This window comes from Pelobates fuscus, chromosome 10 (genome assembly GCF_036172605.1).
Source record: "Pelobates fuscus isolate aPelFus1 chromosome 10, aPelFus1.pri, whole genome shotgun sequence".
Classification (NCBI taxonomy): Eukaryota; Metazoa; Chordata; class Amphibia; order Anura; family Pelobatidae; genus Pelobates; species Pelobates fuscus.
In genome coordinates, this window is record NC_086326.1 from 98,306,769 (window position 1) to 98,330,821 (window position 24,053).

General features: G+C 47.6%; 1 protein-coding gene across 2 annotated transcripts in view; it reads left to right on the forward strand.

The window, feature by feature from the left end:
• The first annotated feature begins 232 nt into the window (after positions 1-232).
• LOC134575096 (dual specificity protein phosphatase 13B-like) overlaps positions 233-24,053 on the forward strand; it is a 40,690-nt gene continuing 16,869 nt past the window's right edge. Inside the window, exons 1-2 of one of the 2 annotated variants that reach the window (XM_063434251.1) lie at positions 233-317; positions 13,176-13,329. In XM_063434251.1, the coding sequence (XP_063290321.1) occupies positions 13,199-13,329 (131 nt within the window). In that variant the 5' untranslated portion in view covers positions 233-317; positions 13,176-13,198. The remainder of the gene's footprint in view (positions 318-13,175; positions 13,330-24,053) is intronic. The other variant, XM_063434252.1, reaches the window with a different exon arrangement.

A 24,053-nucleotide genomic window follows, 5' to 3' on the forward strand; every position in this document is an offset into this window, starting at 1 on the left:
ACTTTAATGTATAAGTGTATGTTAAATATTACACCGAATTAGAAGTGGTGCTATTTAGCTCATTTTGCCTCAGTTCCATTACCCTGCAACGTTCCATGGAACCAATTCACACTCATAGTTACTGTCCCTTTCTAGCTCTAAGGAAAGGGCACGGGAAGGAGGGGATCCAAAGATAAAATTAACACAGATCAAAAATAGAAGCCAAGTAAGATTTCCCTGAGTCAGAGTCCTGAGATTTTGAAGAAGGAATCAGCATTGAGTGAAAGGAATACACAAAGAAGCAGCACTGGAGTGATATAGAAGAAGACTACATAGAGGTGGGTATCCTACTACAACAACGAACTAGAAACAACAAGCACTAATGTAGGGCGTTTACAATTTTGAAACAGTTCTACATTGTTTCAAGATGCTTCCATTAGAGTGTCAGAGGTAAGGTTAGATGTCAGAGAACGTATTCTGAGCTGGCCCAGCAACAATTCAAATTTATGCTCATACAATTAGGTGATTTTAACAGTTAAATGAATGACAAAGGAATGAAAGTGGAAAACATCTAAAATAACAAAATACTGTAAGTGTATACCATTTGTGATTAGCAAACTGAGTTTCACATGGCAAATGTTAGGTTGAAACTAGAAAACGGAATGCTATGTGGATGCTGTTCATTAGACATGTGCAATTCACTTTATTTATTTCGTTCGAATTCATCCAAATTCTTTGGAATCCAAAATGAAACGAGAAGGAACAAACTCGGAACAAATCAAAACAAATTATTTTAAATTCATTTGTTTTCATAGGGATAGCAAATTAGGGACATATCTACTAAGCAACTGAAAACAGCAAACTTAAGTAAAAGGCCTTGTTTTAATTTTGCTCTTTCAACGGATTTTAGATAGCTCACTAATTTGTCATTCTTACTGGGATTGCCATAATTAAGGGTACCAACTGGTTGCTCTGTTTAGGAGATATTTGGTAATTAGTCCTTATAACTTTTTATTTTTGTTCACGGTACATTCTTTATTTGTGATGGGCATTAGCTTGTACATGAACAGGCATTGACAAATTACAGTTTTAGTCGTGAAACATGGTTACAACATTTTTTTGTCAAGATAAGCTGCCCTTTTTTTTGTGAAGAAACTGCCAATAAATGTGAAAATAAGTAACCTTGATAATAATTCTTTTAATTGGGGAAGGAAATACTGATAACATACAATTCATGGACAATCCCCCATCAGACGAACAACAGGAGAACATAGCTTAAGAGTATTAAACTTTAGTCTGTGTGGCAATTATCAGCCATAATTAGGTGCACATTATAAGCTAAGGGGCAAACGCCTTTTAGCACGCGTGGTTAAAGGACCACTCTAGTGCCAGGAAAGCATACTCGTTTTCCTGGCACTAGAGTGCCCTGAGGGTGCCCCCACCCTCAGGGACCCCCTCCCGCACGGCTCTGGAAAGGGGTTAAATCTTACCTTTTTCCAGCGCTGGGCGGAGAGATCTCCTCCTGCTCTCCTCCTCCGATCCGCCTCTTCTCCTCCCCGTCGGCTGAATGCGCACGCGCGGCAAGAGCTGCGCGCGCATTCAGCCGGTCACATAGGAAAGCATTCATAATGCTTTCCTATGGACGCTTGCGTGCTCTCACTGTGATTTTCACAGTGAGAATCACGCAAGCGCCTCTAGCGGCTGTCAGTGAGACAGCCACTAGAGGAAATAGGGGAAGGCTTAACCAATTGATAAACATAGCAGTTTCTCTGAAACTGCTATGTTTATAAAACAATTAGTTAACCCTAGCAGGACCTGGCACCCAGACCACTTCATTAAGCTGAAGTGGTCTGGGTGCCTAGAGTGGTCCTTTAAGGTAGAGAGGGATAAAGCAGTATATTACTCATGGGATGTCAGCTTGTGGAGCCAAATTGAAAGGAAAGAAAAATTGAAAACAAATTGAATAAACATAAGAAAACTTAAAAGAACATTGACAGGTTCAGTGCCAGTCAAGTGGGTGTATCGCCAGCCTGTAAGGAGTCTCTGCACAAAGGGTGTGATCCTGTCTACGGACCATAATGGTTGATTCCTCGCATGTATGGGCACGTTTAGCAGCCCCATCTCTTGAAGCATAGCAAGTGCCTCGGAAGGGTGAAGGGTATGCTGTCCTCAGAGGATTCCGAGGCGGAGACCGCCATGGTTGCCATCTTGGCAGGCTCGGGCCTAGCAGTCTGTTGTGAAAGTCCCTATAACGCGGGATGCGGAACCCTGATCGGCCCGGTGCTGTTCCGCTTTCTTTCCCATCTGTGTCAAAAGGAGCTGGGTCATGGATTGAGTCACAGTTAAGCAATTTTAGTTTTCAAAAAGCGCATGTATGTACAATGCAGAACGGAGCTCCGGCAGCATGTGTCCATCTCGCTCGGATGCTGGCTCCACCTCCCATAATTTTTTTTTTTATCCATAATTTTTATGCTGGATTCTGTGTCATATTCTATATCCTATTTTTTTAAGTATATAGATACACGAGTAATCAAGCTAGTGGTCTCTTGAGCAGTCTCTGTGTTATTAAAATACTTGGAACAATATGGTAAAACCATGATTATTGCCACAAATAAAAGATATAATACTATGTCATCATGCTAGATGGGCTCAATAGGGATTTGGTAACCCTGACCAACGGGGCAGTGGGGGGGGGGGGGGGGGGGAGTGATATACTGCAAACTATGGAGACCATAGCTGAACATTACATACAGGCACAAGGCTAATGTGAAACACGAATAATATGGCATGAAACAGAACAAAATAAACATAGGGTAAAACAGGAAAACAATAAAACAAACAAAAATAAGAGGGATCATCTTGGGAGTCTCAGGCCTCCTACACAAACTCAGATCAGGTCCCCGAGAATGACTCCTCTACTCTTCTATGTATAAAGAGGACTAGCCTGGCTGGGTGCTAGGAGTAGGGCTATTGGCTTCCAATGTTGGCACCACGAGACCTAATGCTGTAAATAAGGCAGGAGCCTCTTTGATAGATTACATTTTCAGTGGGTGACCGATAGGGCCTAGAATGTTGCCCATCGGTACTCCATACAGGCTGCTCACAGCTTTTACAGAATGCAATGACTTTTTCCATTGAAGTGTGGATCTAGTAAGGGTGTGATATAGTAAGATGCGATAATTCAAATGAGTAAGGCATGTTGCCGTGAAATGTAGCCACCATGAATTGACGTTTATCAAAGGATGCGGGGTATCTTTTGATGACATCACACATGGCAGAAGATTTGGTTGTAAGATAGGCTCCATTGAAAGTGATCTTCTCAGCATGGCTCGGAGGGAGAAAATACACCATAAGCTGGTGTCACCAGTTCCTCCATAGCAATTGCTTCCGGGATTCCTCTGATTTTGACATTGTGGCTCTGGCTACGGTCATCCAGAAGGGCCACTTGCATGGTGAGTGCATGAAGGGCTTGAGATTTACAGGGGACAGCTGAGCCATGGTATTATTAAGCGAGAAAACAAGTGTCTTTGACTTTTCTGTTGAATCTTGCGAGAGCTGCACACAGTATAGTGTCTTCTTGATCAAGATCCGCGCCATTTACTATAGGTATCCCTTATGGCAATCCAACATACGGATAACAAATTAAAGAGTTATCTACTAAACAACTGAAAGGACAACATTAAGAAAAGGGCTTGGCTAACTCCCTGATTTAGTATCCTGCATATATCACATACATTCTATTTACATGTATGCCATACATTCAGTATGCATGCAGCCTATACATTATTTTGTTTGTATAGATTCTCTGTTATGTCATTATAGTTGTTTTGCATATGTGCTGTCTCTTTAAATAATAAAGACTGGCTTTTGCACTTGATAATCTATTCGTGGTGTGCATCCTTGTACTTTCATATGTTTTGGCTGTGCCTCATGCTGTTTTCTGGCACTGTGCTCTGGACAAAGAAAAAAGAGAGAACAACTCTGAGCTCACTGATTTATGGATGGGCATGTGATTAATTCAAGGTAACGGTGATGCCAACATGATCTTTTGCAATTAATCATAATCACAATTAATCATATAAAAAAAATAGATCCACCTGGTCATCACCATGTGTTATGCAGACTTGCGGTAAAAATCGAATTTTAAACTGATGAAGGGGATGTGTAGGGAGGGCTAGTTAACTTATTTTATACTACAGGGTTAGGCAACATTCAGCACCGTATCTTGTGAACAACAACACCCGTGATGCATTGCCAGCGTTATAGCTGTAAGAGCATGATGGGAGATGTAGTCCACACTGTATGTTGCCAGCAGTTCTGCGGGTACAGGAACAGCAGACCTTTTTATGTTTAATCAATCAGTTCAATAAAGCAGTATCTGCTTCTGAATTAGTCTCTGTTTAGGGATATGTGGACCTCTCCTTTATGGCTCGTAAGCTGTCAAATCATGATTTTAAATTCATAGCACTATGTGTCTAGTCTTAGTTGGACCAAATGGAACAAATATTAATATACTAATTCAAAACAGTGGAATTGGTCATGACCGGTGTATAGTCGCCATATGGGCAGTCGGATACCAGGACAACCCTCCCACATACCTTCCCCAATAATGCACTGACACTAGTGTATATGGGAAAAATTGTCCACAGCTTTATTAAACAATCTTGAATAATTATAATAACCATATTACTTATAACTTAATAATAATAACAATAATAATTATAATAACAATAATAATCACAGTAATAATAACTTAACAAATAAACCTGGGTCATTGCCCCCATGCTCCGTCCTCGCATCCGAATCCTTCTGTTAATATAACAAAGGCAATGACCCCCATATAATAACACATATATAACATATACCAACATAATTCCAACATACCAACTTAAAGTGCCAAACACAATTTAACCATGGCAGGGGTATACCCGGATACCCCTACCCCACCAGGTTCTGAGCCACCGACAGGACTCGAAACCTACCAACCACCAAGGACCACAGTTTTACGTCTCCATGACCTTCATCCTAGGGAGCCTATTCCTTCTCCTTCAGCTCCCTATCCCGCCACAAGCTCAGACCTTGACCCCTTAAGCTGTCTGAGCTCCGCCACCCCGAAGAAATAGTGCCTTGTGTATTCCGTCCTGCCACCCGAGGTTCAGCAGGTCCCATCCTACTGCTGAAAGGTGAACACCGTCCGAGCGGTAGTACCCTGGCAGCGCACCCTCCAACTCACTGTGTCGCACTACCACACCCCCCAGCTTCCTCACAAAGCTTGCCATCAAGCTATTCACTTTTTTCCTGCACCTCTCGATGGCCACCGCGTCCCTAGCGTACCTCCAACGCTGTCTCGGGATAATTTCCGACCATACAAACATCACCCCCGGAAGCAGGTCCCCCGGTTTGTTGAGGTCCTGCTTCATCCACTTTACCAAGTGCCGTTGCGGCGTGAGGCCAAAATCATTGCCCCCCGCGTGGAGGACGAGCAGGTCGGGCCTATGCCCACCCGCCACCAACCGGAATAGTTTTCCGCAGACTTCCCCCCAGCGAAAACCCCTGTACCCAAACCATTTCACCGCCAACTGGTCCGCTGCGAAGCCCAGCTGCTGGCCTTGAGCTCGAGCTGCGGCCCTCCTTTCGGCCCAGAAGACAAATGAATGGCCCACGATCCATGCCACACGGCCTGGGGAAGAAAGAGAAAAAACAGCATTTGAAAAAACACCCCCCACAATAGTCCCTTCAGGAACCCCGAAGCGACCTGCCCTAACCTTCCAACAAACCCAGCCGCACCTATGACCGGAACCTCTTAGACTCCCATCTCCCAATCCGCATTACCGTGTCATCCCCCAGCCCCAACCGAGCAGCCTCCGTGGCCGCCCCAATGCGAAAGGAGTGTGTACCAAATCTATCCGCCCGGAGCCCCAACCGTTTCAGGCCGGACCGAAAGACCCTAGTGAACTGAAAACGGGAAAGGGATGACCCGTCAGCGTGCACCAGCAGTGATCCCCCAACCACCGGCCTCTTGGCCAAGTATTCTACCACTGACGCCACCGGGCACAGAGGGGAGCCCGGCAAGGCCCGTAGCGTCACATCGCGGCCCACCCCCAGGACGTCCGTCTTGGATTTGGCCAGATGAACCACCAAGTGTCCGTTCAGAATCCGGACCCCCGAAGCCTGTAAGCCTCCGGACGACGCCCGATTGGCGCTTACCAGCTCGCCAATCCTGAACGCCCCGAAGAAGGCCAGCAAAAACGCCGCCCGGAACAGGGACAACTCAAACCCGTCGAAGCAAATGTCCGGCAGCCCCCCCAACAGGTCGCCCAACACCCGCACCGACACCGGGCGCCTCGCGTCCGGGACCCTACGCCCCCTCCGATATCCCTTAAGTGCCTGCCGCACGACAAAGCATTTAGTAAGGTCCTCCTTCCCGTGCAGCTTGAACCAGAAGGCCAGCGCCGCCATGGACCTGTCAACCAGCGACGGGGAAGCCCCTTGCGCCAGCAATTGGCAGGTGTACCACAGGAACGCGTCCCGGAGCGCCTCCCCCTCCGGCACGCCGGCCAGTCCAGCCCACGACCGCTCCCACAAACCCCAAACCTTACTGTAAGCGGCCCACGTGGCCGGTGCCAGGGAATCCTTCACAAGTCCCCCAAGCAGGACTCTCCCAGTTGCCAAATCTCGTCCGGGCACTCCTGCCCCACTTCCAACGCCTCCGGTGCCACCGTCCGGAACCGAGGCCACTGTAAACGAGAGAGAGCGTCAGCCACTTCGTTCAAGTACCCGGGCACATGGCGCGCGCGACAGACTACATTCAGGGACATGCACGTTAAGACAAAGCGCCGCAGTAGCCTGACCACCGGTTTAGACGCCGCCGACTGATTATTCACCGTGTGCACTACCGCCATGTTATCCGAGAAGAAGACCACCTTTCGATTCCGCAGCTCCTCACCCCACAGAGCTAACGCAACCACTAGCCGAAACAGTTCCAGGAAAGCCAGGTTCCGCATGAGGGCGCTCGACCCCCATGCCTCCGGCCATCTTTCCGCGCACCATCTCCCACCAAAGTAGGCCCCGAAGCCCACACTACCCGACGCGTCAGTGAACAGCTCCAGCTCGTCCGCCGACACCCCTTCCTGCCTGAAGAACACTGTACCATTGAAATCCCGCAAAAAAGTATCCCATACGGCCAGGTCGGCCCTCATAGAGGACGACACCCGGATGAAATGGTGTGGGGAGCGCACCCCCGCCGTAGCCGCCGACAGGCTGCGGCTAAAGACCCTCCCCATGGGGATCACCCGGCAAGCAAAATTGAGCATCCCGATCAGGGACTGCAGTTGCCGTAGGGTAACTTTGCGTACCCGAGCCACTGCTGCCACCGCCCCTTTCAGACCCTGCAACTTCGCCGGCGGCAGCCGACACTCACCCTTCACCGAGTCTATCTCCAGTCCCAGGAAACTAAGGCACACCGCTGGGCCCTCAGTTTTATCCGCCGCCAGCGGGACCCCAAAGTGGCCCGCCACCCATTTGACAGTTCTCAGTAGGTGCAGGCAGGCCGGGGAGGCCGCCGGCCCTACGCAAAAGAAGTCGTCCAGATAGTGCACCACCGCACCGTTCCCAGCCTCTGTCCGTACCACCCATTCAAGAAAAGTACTGAACTTCTCGAAGTACGAGCAGGAGATGGAACAGCCCATCGGGAGGCATAAGTCCACAAAGTACTCCCCTTCGAAGAAGCACCCCAGCAGGTGATGACAAGCCGGATGGACCGGAAGCAGCCGAAAGGCTGCCTCGATATCCACTTTAGCCATCAATGCCCCCCGTCCGGCCCTTTTCACCAGCTCGACCGCCCGGTCAAACGATGCGTACGACACCGAGCACAACTCCCTGTCGATGCCATCATTCACCGACGTCCCCTTGGGGTAGGAGAGGTGGTGAATGAGCCTAAACTTCCCCGGTTCCTTCTTTGGGACCACCCCGAGAGGGGAAACCCTAAGACCTACCAATGGCGGAGCTGAGAACGGGCCCGCCATCCTACCCAACGAGACCTCCTTCCCTAACTTTTCCCGAACCACCCCAGGGAACTCCGCAACCGACTTAAGGTTGCGCCGCCCCTGCGACCCCCCCTTCATCCCGGAAGGGGATAAAGAACCCCTGCCCAAAGCCCGCCCGAAGTACCACGGCGTCCGCCCTGTTACCGTAGCGGCTTAGCCAAGGTTCCATCGCGTCTAGCCTCACCGGGGTTAAGCCCCTGGGCAGGGGAAGCCCCTCCCCCCCCTTCCGCTCGCGGCTGTACCTCCGGCAGTCCCCGACCTTCCTTTCTTGAAGCATCGGGTAAGCCCGTGGGCGCCCCCGCAACCCGAGCACTCGTGTTTAAAGCGACAGGCGGTCCCCCACTTGCACTGGCCCTCATTAAAGAGCCAGCAGAAGCCCTTTGCTGTGGCGGCCGACGAGGCGGACTGCCCCTTTGCGCCGGCCGTGTGCTGAAAGGGCTGTGCTTTCTGTGCCATCATCAATTTCATCCAGAGAGGTAGGTCCATCTGGTCCCACCTCATTCCCGGATTGGCCGCCAGGCGTTGGCGGAATTGCTCGTCATACCGCCACCACGCCAGTCCCCCGTAGGTGCGGTACGCCTCCCAAATACCGTCCAAGTAACAGAACAGGGAGGAGCATAGGCCAGGAGATTTCTCCCCCAAGACGCTGGCCAGCACACAGAACGCCCGCAGCCAGTTGCCGAAAGACTTCGGTATCTTACGATACCGTTTCTTTTTCTCCTCCTCCTCCTTTTTCTCATCCTTCTTATCTTCCTCCTTGAGGTCAATAAATTCCTCTAACGGGAGGAGGGAAAAGATTTCACAGAAGTCGCCCTTCCATATCTTTTCCTTCACCTCTTGTTTGAGGTGTACCCCTAGGGGGCCCGCAAAGGACACATAGGCGTGCTGCCTGGCCGCCTCCGGGACCCCCCCCCCCAGCCAACTCCACCCGCTCGCTTGTCACGTCCGCTAGGCTGCCCGCGGCACTGGGGCCCACGCCTGGGCCCGGCTCCACGTCGACCGCCCCTGCGACCCCCGACCCCCCGCTTGAGCCCGGACCTGCAGAGACCGTACCCGAGACCCCTGGCCCCTGAGCCCACACCTGACCTACACCGTCCCCTTGTTGCCCCCCCGCTCCCAGTGAGTGGAGAAGTGCTTGTAGTGTGTGAACCAATGTAGTGGATTGCAAAGAGGAACGTAACTCACCGGCCAAGCCCCCCGTCCGACTAACGCTCGGGGCTGCATCGACAATCGCTGTCCGCCTTGGATGAGGAACATCCGTGAACGTCCCGCCAACCGGGGAGTCCACCCGGTGCCCAGCCAGCACAGAGGGAGAACGACTCCGAGACCTGTAACGAGGAGAAGAAGTCCTGGGTAGGGAGCACCGACCATCAGCTACCCTCCCGTCCCGCCCCAGGGAGCGCCTGCCATCCGACCAAGCCTCCCGCTCTGTGTCCCCCCGCTCTGCGTTCCTGAGGCCCGAACGGCCCCGCCCCGGGGACTACGACTCCTACCATCCCGGTGTGAGTTCCGCCTCTGCCGACCACGCCTGGAGGCCCTGCCCCCGTCCCCTTCTGAGCCGCCCGAGGTGGACCTGTCCCGCCTATGCCTACCCCCCGTCCTTTCGGGCCTACACGCTCTAACCGGGGAAGTGCTGGTACCGCTGGACCCTGAACTGGACCTCCCCCGCCTACCACTGCACCCCGGCAACCGCTCCCTAGAGCGAACCACCTTCTCCCCCCCCCCAGTACCGCCCCCCATACCTGCTGAGCAAAGCCTAGCCCGACCCCCTTTCCTGACCCCCACTTGAGGAACAGGCCCACCCGCCCTCAAGGACTCTGACTGCCCCATAGACCTAACCCCCCTTCCGGCCGAGGACCCCCTATTGCCCCCAGCTACCCCCAGGGACCCCTCCGGAGACCCCAACCCCTCTCTCCTAGCTGCGCGCCCCCCTCTTGTAGCCCCTGCGCTAGCCTGAGCCCCCCCAGTAATCACCTCCCCCCCCCCCTGCCCTTCCTCATGCTCCGGCCTGCGCCCTCCACCCCCATTAGCCCCACTACCACTGGGCAAAGAACATCCCTCCCCATACACGCCAAGGGGGCCCTTGGCAGAACCCCCTGCACTTGCCTGGTGATCCAGCAGCCTCTGTGTGGGCCCCACGTCTCTGGCCTTGGCAGCAGCAGTCCCGGACGGAGGGGGCGCCCTCCTGGGCCGCGACCCCACGCCGACCGTCACTCCAGAGGGCCCGGCCGACGCCGCAACCCCCGATCCAGGTGCGGCCCCCCTCGACCCGAGGGCCGGACCGTCACGGTCCCGGGCAGCCGCCCGTCGCTCCGCACGTCCCCGCGGCCCAGGCAGCACGGCGGGAGGCGGGGCCTCGACCGCATGGCCACCGGGCCCGTTGCGTCCTCCTGCCGCCGACTCGCCAGCAGCACCATCTTCACCAGGCCCCACGCCTGGGCTCAGCCTCCGCGGTGGCCTCCTGGCACGAACCGGACGGTCCCGTTCGCCCTCCTGGGCCGTCATCCCCGCCAGGGCCGGACCGAGTTGGGCCCGCAGCCATCCAGCTCCACGACCCTGCGCCGCCGACCGGATCACCTCCAGCATCTTCTCCACCTCATCCATGGCCCTGCAGAAGGAGAAAAAAGAGACCCCACCAGACCAAATAGGTGCCCACAGAAGTGCACACAAACTCGGTCAGGTAGGAGATTAAAAGTGAATTAACACAAAATGGCTGCCTATTTAAATATCCCATCCCCTTTACCCATAACCCTATACTTCCTTTCCTCCTCCTATGCCCGCCTCCTAACTCCTGTCAAGGCCCTTGTCCGCTTAGCTGCGCTTGGGCTACCTGGGGCTACAGTTTCTTGAATAGCCAAACTAGCGATCTGTTTTTCTAAATTGGTAATTTAAAAGAAAAAATTTATTCTTGCCACAGTGATATCAATGTACAGAACCCACAAAACTGAGATGTCTGTGCACTACTGTAAATGTAGGTTATCACCTAAACTACAACTTGTCCCTGCACGTTGAGTCCTTAGGTTGGTACGTAGTAGTTACTAGGATGTAGCCCACTATAAAGTATCATCATGATGAGGTAGGGCATAACAAGCCATAAAAAGGTAGTCAGGATAAGTGTCTATATAACCCTTAGGTCCTCCCACCCTCAGGGCTCCCTTGGCGCTGAAGGGGTAAAAACCCTTTCAGTTACTTACTTTAATCCAGCCTCTCCTCCGCCGACATCAGCTCCCGTGCGGAGCGGAATGCGCATGGGCGGCAAGAGCCGCGTGCACATTCAAACAGACCAATAGAAAGTATTTCTCAATTCTTTCCTATGGACGTTCTGCACGCTGAATGTGATTTTCACATCCAGCGTTGAGGAAGCGCTTCTAGCGGCTGTCAGGAAGACAGCCACTAGAGGCTGGATTAACCCTGCAATGTAAACATAGCAGTTTCTCTGAAATTGAGCTGAAGTGGTCTGGGTGACTATAGTGTCCCTTTAAGTACCACGTGCAATCTCATTAAGTAAAGAGAAGCTAAGTAGAAATTGGCTCACCATTTTAATCCATGATATAGGCAATTTAATAAAGTAGTTCAAATGAAAAGGATTGGAGTGTTTCATTCAGGTCTGGCCTGATCCCATAAACACCTACCAACAATAACTTATGGGATCAGTAGTTTATACCCCAGTATAGTTTGAGACACTTTGTCCAAGGCTGTTGGCAAGGACTTCAATTATTTTCAATCATAGAAACAGAGCTCAGGGCACTATGAGATGGCTCCAATGTGGCACACTGCCTAGGTACTCTGGGCAACCTTAATCCAGCTCTTAGCAAACCTCTTATTCAAGGTTCAGCAAGCTCAGCACAAGTTGTGCATGTGGAGTGTAGACATAGACAGCCTGGAACTCTTATCCCATACTGCCTGATTGACAGTTTGTAGCTTTCTACATATCAATGTACTTGTAATCCATCCACAGAGCTGAGAGAGGCCGTAAAGTGGTCTATGCACGGTCAATAATGCAAAGTCATGATGGCCCTTCGAGTTACCCCCTTAATAACTCTCCAAACAATATGAAAAAGTTCTAGGCATAAAATACTATATCTCTAAATGCGAAGTCTCCTTTTTATTTGATGTTTATATTATCCTACTTTATAATATGTGGTATTTTGGGAGTTTATCAAGTTTTGAGAACATGACATGATTTAATTTTGAATTTAATAGATTTTCATTTCTTATTTGCACAGGATTTTGGTTGTTTTTTAAAATTATTATTATTTTTTTTTATTTCAGAGAAAAAACAGTGTTTACATTACAGCCTATGAACACCTCTAGTGTGCAGCACTGACGTTCAGCATCTCCACGCTTTGCATGGAGACAGTGAACTTTTCCCATAGATATGCATTAAAGGGACTCTCCAGGCAGCAGTTTTTACTCACCTGGTTCCAGCGCCGGGAGCCTCGTGAAGCCGCGCCCCCCTATTTCGTCAAAATGACGAAATAGGCGGGCGCGAGCAGGGAGCAATCAGACGCTTCCATTTGGAAGCGTCATTGCTCCCTTGTGCGCATGCGCGGCTTTGCCGCACATGCGCACATACTTCAGAGGGCGGCATTCATGCCGCCCTCTGAAGTCCTGAGCGCACTACTGCGCATGCGCGCGGTGGCGAGCTGAGCTGACTGGCGGAGCTGACTGACGCGCACACAGTGCCTTCTCTCTCCTGCACACGTCAGACGTATTTTAAAACGTCTGACGTATACAGGGCCTTTTTAGGGCCCTGCATGATAGGAGGTCCCTCTGGTGGCCGTCTGAGTGACGGCCACTGGAGGTATTCCTATCAATCAATGTAAACACTGTATTTTCTCTGAAAATACAGTGTTGACATTAGATTGCCTGCAGGGAGCTATAGATCATACCTGAACAACTACATTAAGCTGTAGTTGTTCAGGTGACTATAGTGTCCCTTTAATAACAAGTCAGTTGAAATTCTGGAAGCAGCACTGTTATCTATCCAACCCCAACCCTCCCCTTCCTTTTAATGAAGATGGGGAGTAGAAGGACTATGTGAAAGTGGTAGAAAAACAGAAAATGCAGTATTACTGAGATAACAGAATTATTTATAAAACAGTGGATTTAATATTTGTTATTATGAATAACATGGTCATTTCTATTCAGGATGGCTGCTCATCAGCACCGCTATGAACCCCTACCAGTTCCCGATCTCCAGCGCCTTCTGTGGAGTCACAAAACAAGCACGGGACATGTCAACCAAGTGTGGCCAAAACTGTATCTGGGAGATGCGTAAGGAGTGCATTACTAGCTTGCAAAAGTAAACGATTTAAAAGGGATCGATCTTAGCAATAATGTAGATCAACCAATGCAATTTATTTGTTGAGTATAACAGTTCGAATGCACACAAAATTATACACGGGGAGAGGTGTAAGGTGACATAGGTATTGTTTACTACAAATGACTGTTCAACCCCTGTTCAAAACACTAAAGGAAGTTTCAGTGGGTCATATAATTTCTAAAGTCAGAGAGGGGGGAGGAGTGAATGGATTCTACCATTTCGCTGTTGAAATTAAATGAGCATTTCAGAGAGTGAAAAAGATTGCTATGGCAGTTTTAAATACCCTTATTTCAGAAATATATGATTGAACTGTATTCACTGTATATGGGCATTATTATACCCTTATTTCAGAAATATATGATTGAACTGTATTCACTGAATATGGGCATTGTAACGGATCACCTGGCACCCCGACTGGGTACCTCCGTTGATGGATGCTCCTAGCGCTTCTTGAGGACTCCAAGCACTCTAGCCAACACCATAACCACCGTATACTCCTCCATAGAGCAAGGCAGGAACAAGCTCTTACAAGAGCTTAGTAGTGATTTAGCACATTTTCCTGCCCAAAACAGTTCCATAGATTTGGGCTGTGCGGTCGGTCTATTTTACACTGAAGTAAAGTGTTACACAAGTGTTCGAATCTTCGAGCGGGACTTAGTTTTCAGCCGCAGTGTCGAAGTGCAGGAGAAGGTAGGGGTCAGCGGTGTTCGTTGAAATGTGTAGCCGATTTCAGTTCCATGGATTTGGCTACACATACTGCTGACCGCGTTCGAATGAACAAAGATGGCCGGTCGGCAATTTATCTACAGCAGGCTCCCAACCTGGGAGGTAAATTGCCTGCACACTTCCACTTCTGGGTGGTCCGCCTGTGTGTTACTTGGTTCAGTAAGCCCCATTTTCTGAACCAAGTGTAAAGAAGCCATGAATAAAGTACTTTAACCAAGTCTGGGGACACTGGGGACACAGGTTTAAAGGGGCAGTGTCCCAAACAAGTCTGGGGACACCATCTTAAAGGGGCATTGTCCCAATTTTCCCCATGTCCCAAAAGTGTGCTTAAAGGGCCAGCACCAGTCCAATGAAAGTCCATAGACCCCAAAAATGTTCTTAAAGGGCCACCCCCCCACCCCCGGGCCATAGTCACATGGCAGGAGGCTGGCAATCAGTCCTCTACAATGCCCAGTGGCAAGGTCACTTTCGCCACAGGCATTATTATTTTTTAAATTCAGATCTTTTTAAATTCTGTTGCCATCTGTAGTAAGCTGTATTGCTAAAAATGCCTTCGGGATCTTTAACCCGTTAAGAAAGGATGCAATTGTCCAATTCCTCATCCACAACAAAATCTAGAATTTGTACTGTGTGTTTGTTCCTTCATAGTTTAAGGGTTGACTTTAAGTGCAGCCACACATATTATATATTGTTATTTAAAAGACAGACATTGATTTATTTTAAAATATCCCCCATATATACCTAACACAACATTAAGTATGAATAAAATGTAAAGAATTGGGAGAAAAAAATAAAAAAATTTTTTTTCAGTTTTACTTATAATACATTCTACACATCAAGTGCAACTAAAGAAAAATAACTCAAAATAGATTAACGTATCAGTCCTGATTGTTAAATGCCCTCATATGTCTATACCAACCCTACCTCTAAAACCCTGTGCTTACACTAAACATGCCCCTACCCTAACCTTAACCTTACACTATTCCTAACCCAGTATTAGCCCCTACCCTACACTAGTCGTACCCCTAACGGATGTCAGCATAGGGATATTCCAGCACAGCCAGTACAGAACACTCTGTGAGCACCATCTCCTGTGTGATTACAGCACCTACAGTAGGTGCCTACTGATCACACAGACATAAGTACAGGGCAGCTGGAAAAGCTGAACGCTGATCACAATCAGCAAGCATGTATGCAGTGAGACTGTCAGAGCTCTTTCAGACCCGGGGTGTCTCCTCGTGTCTGGTAAAAAGCTTGTAATCACTATGGACGAATGCAAAAGCATTAATTTAAATAGATTTCAAGGGCTGTATGCATGCTCATTCTGAGTGCTCATCGTACAATCTGAGTCATATGAATATGGCCCCCACTGCCAGAGGATAATCCCAGGTTTCGATTTTTAGAGCAGCATGGAACATCCTAATGTCCTAAAACATTATATTATTATTATTATTGCCATTTATAAAGCGCCAACAGATTCCGTAGCGCTTTAAAAAGTGTTGCCCTTTAGGAGAAAGCAGGAGACAGGTATGTGAGGTAGAGGTTACTCTTTGAGGCCATATGTTTCCTAAAGAGATGGGTTTTAAGGCACTTCTTAAAATATTGAAGACTAGGGGAGAGTCTGATGGCCGTAGGCAGGCTATTCCATAGGTATAGAATTGTTCAGTGCTTTATAGGTATGGGTTAGCACTTTGAATTGACTCCTATAGAATACAGGAAGCCAATGTAAGGACTGACAGAGGGGAGAGGTGTGAGATGACCGACTAGAGAGGAAGATCAGTCTGGCGGCAGCATTCATTACAGACTGTAGCGGGGCAATACGGCTTTTGGGGAGACCAATTAGGAAAGGGTTACAATACTCCATACTGGAAATTACTAGAGCATGGACAAGCTCCTTGGTAGCATCTTCTGTAAGGAAGGGGCTGATGCAGGCTGTTTTTAAGATGGAATCTACAGGATTTGGCAACATACTAGATGAGAGGCTCAACGGTGAGGCCAGAATCAAGTATGACGCCAAGACAGCACACTTGCAAGGATGGACTTACCATTAACTTGAAGGGAGAGCGAAAGAGGAGGATCAGTACTAGAAGGAGGAAAGACAAGGAGCTCAGTTTTAGAGAGATTGAGTTTCAGAAAGCGGGAGTACATCGTCAGAGATGGAAGAAAGGCAATCAGTTACACGTTGCAGGGGAGAGGTCTGGGGAGGAAAGATATAACTGGGTATTATCAGCATACAGGTGGTAGTGGAATCCAAATGAGGGTATAAGTTCGCCAAGAGAGGCAGTATAAAGAGAAAATAGAAGGAGACCAAGGACAGAGCCTTGGGAGACTCCAACCGAGACAGGACGAGGGGAGGAGGTATCATTAGAAAAGGAGACACTGAATGAACGTTGGGAGATATGAGAGGAAAACCATGAAAGTCACAGAGACTGAGTGATTGAAGAGTTTGAAGAAGGAGAACATGATCAACAGTGTTAAAGGCAGCAGAGGGTCAAGGAGAGAGTTGGTATTGAGGAAGTAAAACATACGGGTAAAGACAAGTGTTTGAGGAAAAAGGGAGCAGGGATATGGGACGATAGGGGCAGGATGGGTCAAGAGAGAGCAGTTGAAAATGTGTGTTAAGGAAGGCACAAGACAAGGCGAAAGATCTGATAAGGTGAGATGGGACAGGATCGAGCGTAAAGTGGTGGGGCGAGAGGAAAGGAGAAGCGCAGCCACCTCTTATTCTTGTTCTGTAGCTGGGGAGAAGGTCTGAAGGGTAGGAAAGGCATGATCCACGTGTGGTTGAGAAAGAGAACAGCAAGGTGGGGAGTGACCACTATAGTCACCAAGACAACTTTAGCTTAATGAAACAATTTTTGTTTATATATCAGGGGTTGTCACAGTGGTGGATCCAGAGCCTGATCTCGGGAGGGGCACTTGTAGATTATTTAAATAAATAATCCAGACACAATAACCACTACAGCTCAGTGTAGTGGTTATAGTGCCAATAATGCCAAGACCCCCTCCCAGAGTAAGTAGTCAAACTGTTTAAGAACTGTTTGACAACTTACCTGAGGTCCTCTGGGAAATGGGGCTGTAGTAGGGCAGAGGAGCAGTGGTATGTGTGAGTGGTGCAATGTGTGAGGGGTGCAGTGTGTGTGTGTGTGTGAGGGGGACAGTGTATTAGCAGTGTGTGTGTGTGTGAAGGTTGCAGTGTGTACGTGAGGGCGGCAGTATATGTCAGGGGTGCAGTGTGTGTGTGGGTCAGTATGTGTGTGTGACAGTTACAGTGTGTGTGTGGGGCAATGTATGTGTGTGGGGGCAGTGTGTGTATGGGGGGCAGTGTGTTTATGGGGGCAGTGTATGTGTATATGGGGGCAATGTGTTTATGGGGGGCAGGGGCAATGTGTGTATATGGGGGGCAGGGGCAATGTGTGTGTGTATGGGGGGCAGGGGCAATGTGTGTGTGTGTGTGTGTGTGTATGGGGGGCAGGGGCAATGTGTGTGTATATGGGGGGCAGGGGCAATGTGTGTGTATATGGGGGGCAGGGGCAATGTGTGTGTATATGGGGGGCAGGGGCAATGTGTGTGTGTGTGTGTATGGGGGCAGGGGCAATGTGTGTGTAGAAGAAGGATGGGGGGGGGCTTTTTTTTTTTTTTTTTTAAATGTGTGTTTTTTTTTTACATTTAATTAAAATTAATATATAATTTATGTCCCCCCTCCCTTCTTACCTTTACTGGGAGGAGGGGGACATATTTATTTCCCTGGTGGTCCCAGTGGGGATTCATTGGTGGTCCCAGTGGTAGGAGTGAACTCTAGCCCGCGCTCCAGGGCTAGAGTTCACTCTCGCGAGATTTGGAGCGTTGCCGTGGTAACCGCGGCAACGCTCCAAATCTCGCGAGAGGAGGACCCGGAGGAGCTGCTGGTAACAGCTCCCGGGTCCTCTCTCCCTCCCCTGCCGGTCGGCTGTCAGTAATGTGCCTGCGGACCGGGGAGGGAGATCACTGATCTCTAATCTCCCTTCCCGGTCTGCAGGCACAATGCAGGGCTGGCACTTGGGCAATGTCAGCCCTGCATTAGCCGGCAGGGGAGAATCTCGGGGGGGGCAATTGCCCCGTTGCCCCCCCCCCCCTGGATCCGCCACTGGGTTGTCAACCTCTGCTGGAATTAAGTGCCAGCGGGCCAGAGAGGGCTCACAGCAGGGCCTGTGCCAAAGAACCCACCACCACCCACCATAAAGCCTGAATCACAGACTAGTAAGTGGTAGGGACCAGGTTGACGACCCCTCATATAGATCATGCCCCTGCAGTCTCACTGCTCAATCCATTGTCATTTAGGAGTTAAATCACATTTGTTTCTGTTTATGCAGCCCTAGCCAAACCATCCCTGACTGACACAGTCTGTATGAAAACAAAATGGTTTCACTTTCAATCAAATGTAACTTACTTTAAAAGTAAGAAATTGTGTAACAATTTACAGTTTCCTGTAAAACTCTTTACAGGAAGTAATTAGGAAGGCCATGCAAGTCACGTGCAGGGAGTTGTGCCTAGGGCTGCCTAAACAAAATTATTTAAAGGGACACTATAATCACCAGAATAGCTACAGTTTAATGTAGTAGTTCTGGTGAGTATAATCATTCCCTGCAGGCATTTTGATGTAAACAAAAAGAGAAAAGGCAGTGTTTACATTGCCCTCTGGAGAAAGCTCAAGTAGCCACTCCTCAGATGGCCATCGGAGATGCTTCCTGGGGCCGTGCTGCACAGTGTGCAGGAACACAGGAACCAGTACCACTGGGGTTTAAATATTGTTCTTATTCTGGTTCTGCATACCGCATTCACTGTGTTACTTTAAATTAATGAAGCTAGCACTGCTCAAATTAAATCAGCACTATACATGAGCCAATTTTATCATACAGCCATAGTAGGAGAAAATTCCTCATTCCATTCCTCATCACACCACACAACCTTTCTCTCTATACGAAAACAACAAAAACATCTAACAATACCTTTTTGAATAGAGGTAAAAGCCTAACCCTGGTCTGCCCACATCTCACATTACAGCAAGACAAGAAAGTGGGGTCATGTTCTAACGATGAGCTGACCAACATATTACACAAGAGTCACCCATCTTTCTCCCTCGCCTCTCCCCAATGTCCTTAAGGAATTTAACATACCTATAATGAAGGTTCTGTCTTTTTTCTTACATTTATCAATGTTACTTTGCAAAAATGTATCTTTAGAAAAATAATTGTATAGAAAGGATAGTTGTTGCTTACCTTTGACCTTGCCCATTTATTCATCTTCAGTATACTATATTACATCCTTCAAAGTATTTCTGAAAACATAACAATAAGAACTTCACAAATGTCAATTTGTTTTCTTCACAAAACCACAAATCAATGGTTATCTATTGATCTGACACTCGATTGGTTCATTCATCTCCCACCAGAAATGGAGAAACAACAACAGGCTGTCGTTCGTCTTTTCCATTCATCCCTTGTTTTCAACCTTTACATTTCTCTCAATAGCAACATGCATTTCAACTATTTCCAACTTACATTATTGACATTATCAGGGTTATTTATACTCTGCAGAAGAATTAAGTTTTGCTTACCTTGAATTCAGTGCCGAGCGAAGTTCCAGACGCATGCCCCCTCCTGACAACACTGAGGCCGTGCACTGTCCAGTTGAGAAGCCTGTAATTGGACCATTTCGCAGTCTCAAAGAGCATGTGCGTCAATCAGTGTGAATCAATTTTAGTTGACTAAAATTTTGTTTATTTAGTGGACTAAAATTAGACTATAACTAAAACAATTCAGATGACTAAAATACGACTAAAACTAAAAATTTTTTTACTCAAAAGACTATGACTAAAACTAAATAGAAATTTGACGCCAAAATTAATAATGGCGCCAATGAGGGAAGGAAAGGGGAGATATAGTATGTTGCATGAAATGAGCACTGACAACAGATGTATTTTATGCACAGAATTGAAACTAGGCATATCAGGAGAGAGTGCTGGGCTGCCAATGTCACGTGTGCTGGGGGAGCTACCAGCCCCCAAACTGAAACACTACCCACATTGACTCTTGCCACCATGACCACTTCAAATCACTGCAGTGGTCATGGTGGTTACATTAATTTTAATGCTTATTCAATAAATTAGGAGCTGCTCTGGATTTACCAGCTAGTAAACTGTAGGTCAAAATAACCAAGCTGGAAAAATAAGATTTGCAGTCTTTAGCTTGGGTATTCTAGCTAGAATCTAGCCTGGATATAAATTCAGACAAAATACATCTCTTCAAATGCTGCATATAGTTATTGGTGTAAACACACTGCCTGGTCAAAAAAAAAGTCACCACCAAAAAAAAGGTCACACATTCTAATATTTCATTGGACCGCCTTTAGCTTTGATTATGGCACGCATTGTTTTGATAAGCTTCTGCAATGTCACAAGATTTATTTCCATCCAGTGTTGCATTCATTTTTCACCGAGATCTTGTATTGATGATGGGAGAGTCGGACCACCGCGCAAAGCCTTCTCCAGCACATCCCAAAGATTCTCAATGGGATTTAGGTCTGGACTCTGTGGTGGCCAATCCATGTGTGAAAATTATGTCTCCTGCTCCCTGAACCACGCTTTCACAATTTGAGCCCAATTAATCCTGACATTGTCATCTTCGAATATGCCCATGCCATCAGGGAAGAAAATAACCATTGATGGAATAACCTGGTCATTCAGTATATTCAGGTTGTCAGCTGACCTTGTATGTACGTAGTGGGGAATTACGATGCAGCATAAACATAATTAAACCCCATTCAACCTCCCCCCAATAATGACAGACAACGTGGTATGGATGAACAGGCCACAGCATTTATTATAACATAAATAAATTACTGTATAACACACCCATAACTCCATATATTAAACTCTTCTTTCTGTAACGAAATTGTTAGCAACAAAACATAAATAACATATATATATATAAATAACAACTCAACATACAGTGCTATACAGAGAACCCCCCGTCCTTGCCAATAAAAACCTGCAGTGGCTCCTAAACACCACTGCCTCTCACCTCCCCCCCCGTCATAAAAAACATATTCCAATGCCTGCCATCAGCCGACCTTATCCACGCTCGATGGGCACGAGACCTCAGGCAACCTAAAGTTAAACCTTTTGAAGCAGGGGAGGCTGAGACCTGTAAACATGAGGAACTTATTCCATCCTTAACATAACCACACTTAATTGGCAAGGACATACCCCCGACTCGCTGTGACTAACTAAACCTACTCGGGGTGGGCGGGCGGGAAGCTGTTCACTGGCCCGAATCCCAAGTGGCACTGAGGTAAGACCTCCCCCCTGCTAGCTCACATAGCCCTAACCCCCACCCACACAATACACCCACTATCAAAGACCCTCCCCTGCATCTATCCCCACACTCCTACATGTGCCCTTGTCCGCTTAGCTGCGCTATCTCCCCAGGGCCTAATTCTTTGGGCACATAATGTTACTGAACTTAGACCTGACCAACCCCAGATCATAGCACTGCCCCCACAGGCTTGTATAGTAGGCACTAGGCATGATGGGTACATCACTTCATCTGCCTCTCTTCTTACCCTGAAGCGTCTATCACTCTAGAACAGGGTAAATCTGGACTCATCAGACCACATGACCTTCTTCCGTTGCTCCAGAGTCCAATCTTAATGCTCCCTAGCAAAGTGAAGCCTTTTTATTTCCAGAATAGCCTCACTGATTAGTGGTTTTCTTAAGGCTACACAGCTGTTCATTCCCAATCCCTTGAGTTTCCTTCACATTGTGTGTGTGGAAATGCTCTTACTATTAAACATAGCCCTGATTTCTCCGGTTTTATACGATTAGATTTCACCAAACGTTAAATCCAGGTGGTGACTCTTTTTTGGGCCAGGCAGTGTACTTTGACAATAAATAAAACCACATCATTCATGTCTTTCATGTCTGTTTTTTAAAGCACCTCCACATAGACAGGTTTTTATTGAATTATTCCATCAGCAGCTGTCATAAGTAAGTCTCCAGAACGAACATGCCTTGTTCCTATTAAGTGTTATGAACTGAATGTGATGAAAGGATTGCCTTTGAGTGAGCTATTGAGTATGGCTCTTCCAGCACTGTGACAGATTTCAGCTAATGGAGTCTCAATCAGTACCCACTAGGTGATTTAACTTTGCATATAATACCCTAACCTCATAATTAATTATTAAACAGATGAGTGGTTTTCTGCAGATGCCTTTTAACCCCTTAAGGACTAAACTTCTGGAATAAAAGGGAATCATTACATGTCACACATGTCATGTGTCCTTAAGGGGTTAATGTACAGAATTATGATATATATTAACAACTCATCTTGCGGTTTATGGTACTATGAATCTATGGGCCGGACTGGGAATTAAAAGCAGCCCTGGAAAAAAATTATTTACCAGCCCCATAATGCGTTGCGCCAGCATAGTGTGCAAATACAGCGTTAGAAAAGATAATTTAAGATTAAAAATTATTACTCCAACGTGAAAAAAGCACATATAGGCTTCAAAAAAAACAAGTGTGCATTTTAAGCAGACGTGCCTTTGCATATAACCAATGTTTCAGTCCAACTACCTTGACATATTAAGAAAAGCTTGGTGATGGGACTGAAATGGTGAATGTATGTAGGGCACAACTGTAAAAAATGACGGTATCTTGTTTAGTTTGAAGTCATGTGGGTGCGCTCTTCACTTTAAATATGTTATTGTGCTGGAGTATGCACCTAGCAACAAGACTGGGCCAATATCTGCTCATTACATATGGTACATATCAATTACATTTCTCTGTGTATTACGTACCGTATTTATCGGCGTATAACACGCACCGGCGTATAACACGCACCTCATTTTAAGAAGGAAATTCCAGGAAATTTCCCCCCCTCCCATACAGGGAGTGCAGAATTATTAGGCAAATGAGTATTTTGACCACATCATCCTCTTTATGCATGTTGTCTTACTCCAAGCTGTATAGGCTCGAAAGCCTACTACCAATTAAGCATATTAGGTGATGTGCATCTCTGTAATGAGAAGGGGTGTGGTCTAGTGACATCAACACCCTATATCAGGTGTGCATAATTATTAGGCAACTTCCTTTCCTTTGGCAAAATGGGTCAAAAGAAGGACTTGACAGGCTCAGAAAAGTCAAAAATAGTGAGATATCTTGCAGAGGGATGCAGCACTCTTAAAATTGCAAAGCTTCTGAAGCGTGATCATCGAACAATCAAGCGTTTCATTCAAAATAGTCAACAGGGTCGCAAGAAGCGTGTGGAAAAACCAAGGCGCAAAATAACTGCCCATGAACTGAGAAAAGTCAAGCGTGCAGCTGCCAAGATGCCACTTGCCACCAGTTTGGCCATATTTCAGAGCTGCAACATCACTGGAGTGCCCAAAAGCACAAGGTGTGCAATACTCAGAGACATGGCCAAGGTAAGAAAGGCTGAAAGACGACCACCACTGAACAAGACACACAAGCTGAAACGTCAAGACTGGGCCAAGAAATATCTCAAGACTGATTTTTCTAAGGTTTTATGGACTGATGAAATGAGAGTGAGTCTTGATGGGCCCGTGGCTGGATTGGTAAAGGGCAGAGAGCTCCAGTCCGACTCAGACGCCAGCAAGGTGGAGGTGGAGTACTGGTTTGGGCTGGTATCATCAAAGATGAGCTTGTGGGGTCTTTTCGAGTTGAGGATGGAGTCAAGCTCAACTCCCAGTCCTACTGCCAGTTTCTGGAAGACACCTTCTTCAAGCAGTGGTACAGGAAGAAGTCTGCATCCTTCAAGAAAAACATGATTTTCATTCAGGACAATGCTCCATCACACGCGTCCAAGTACTCCACAGCGTGGCTGGCAAGAAAGGGTATAAAAGAAGAAAATCTAATGACATGGCCTCCTTGTTCACCTGATCTGAACCCCATTGAGAACCTGTGGTCCATCATCAAA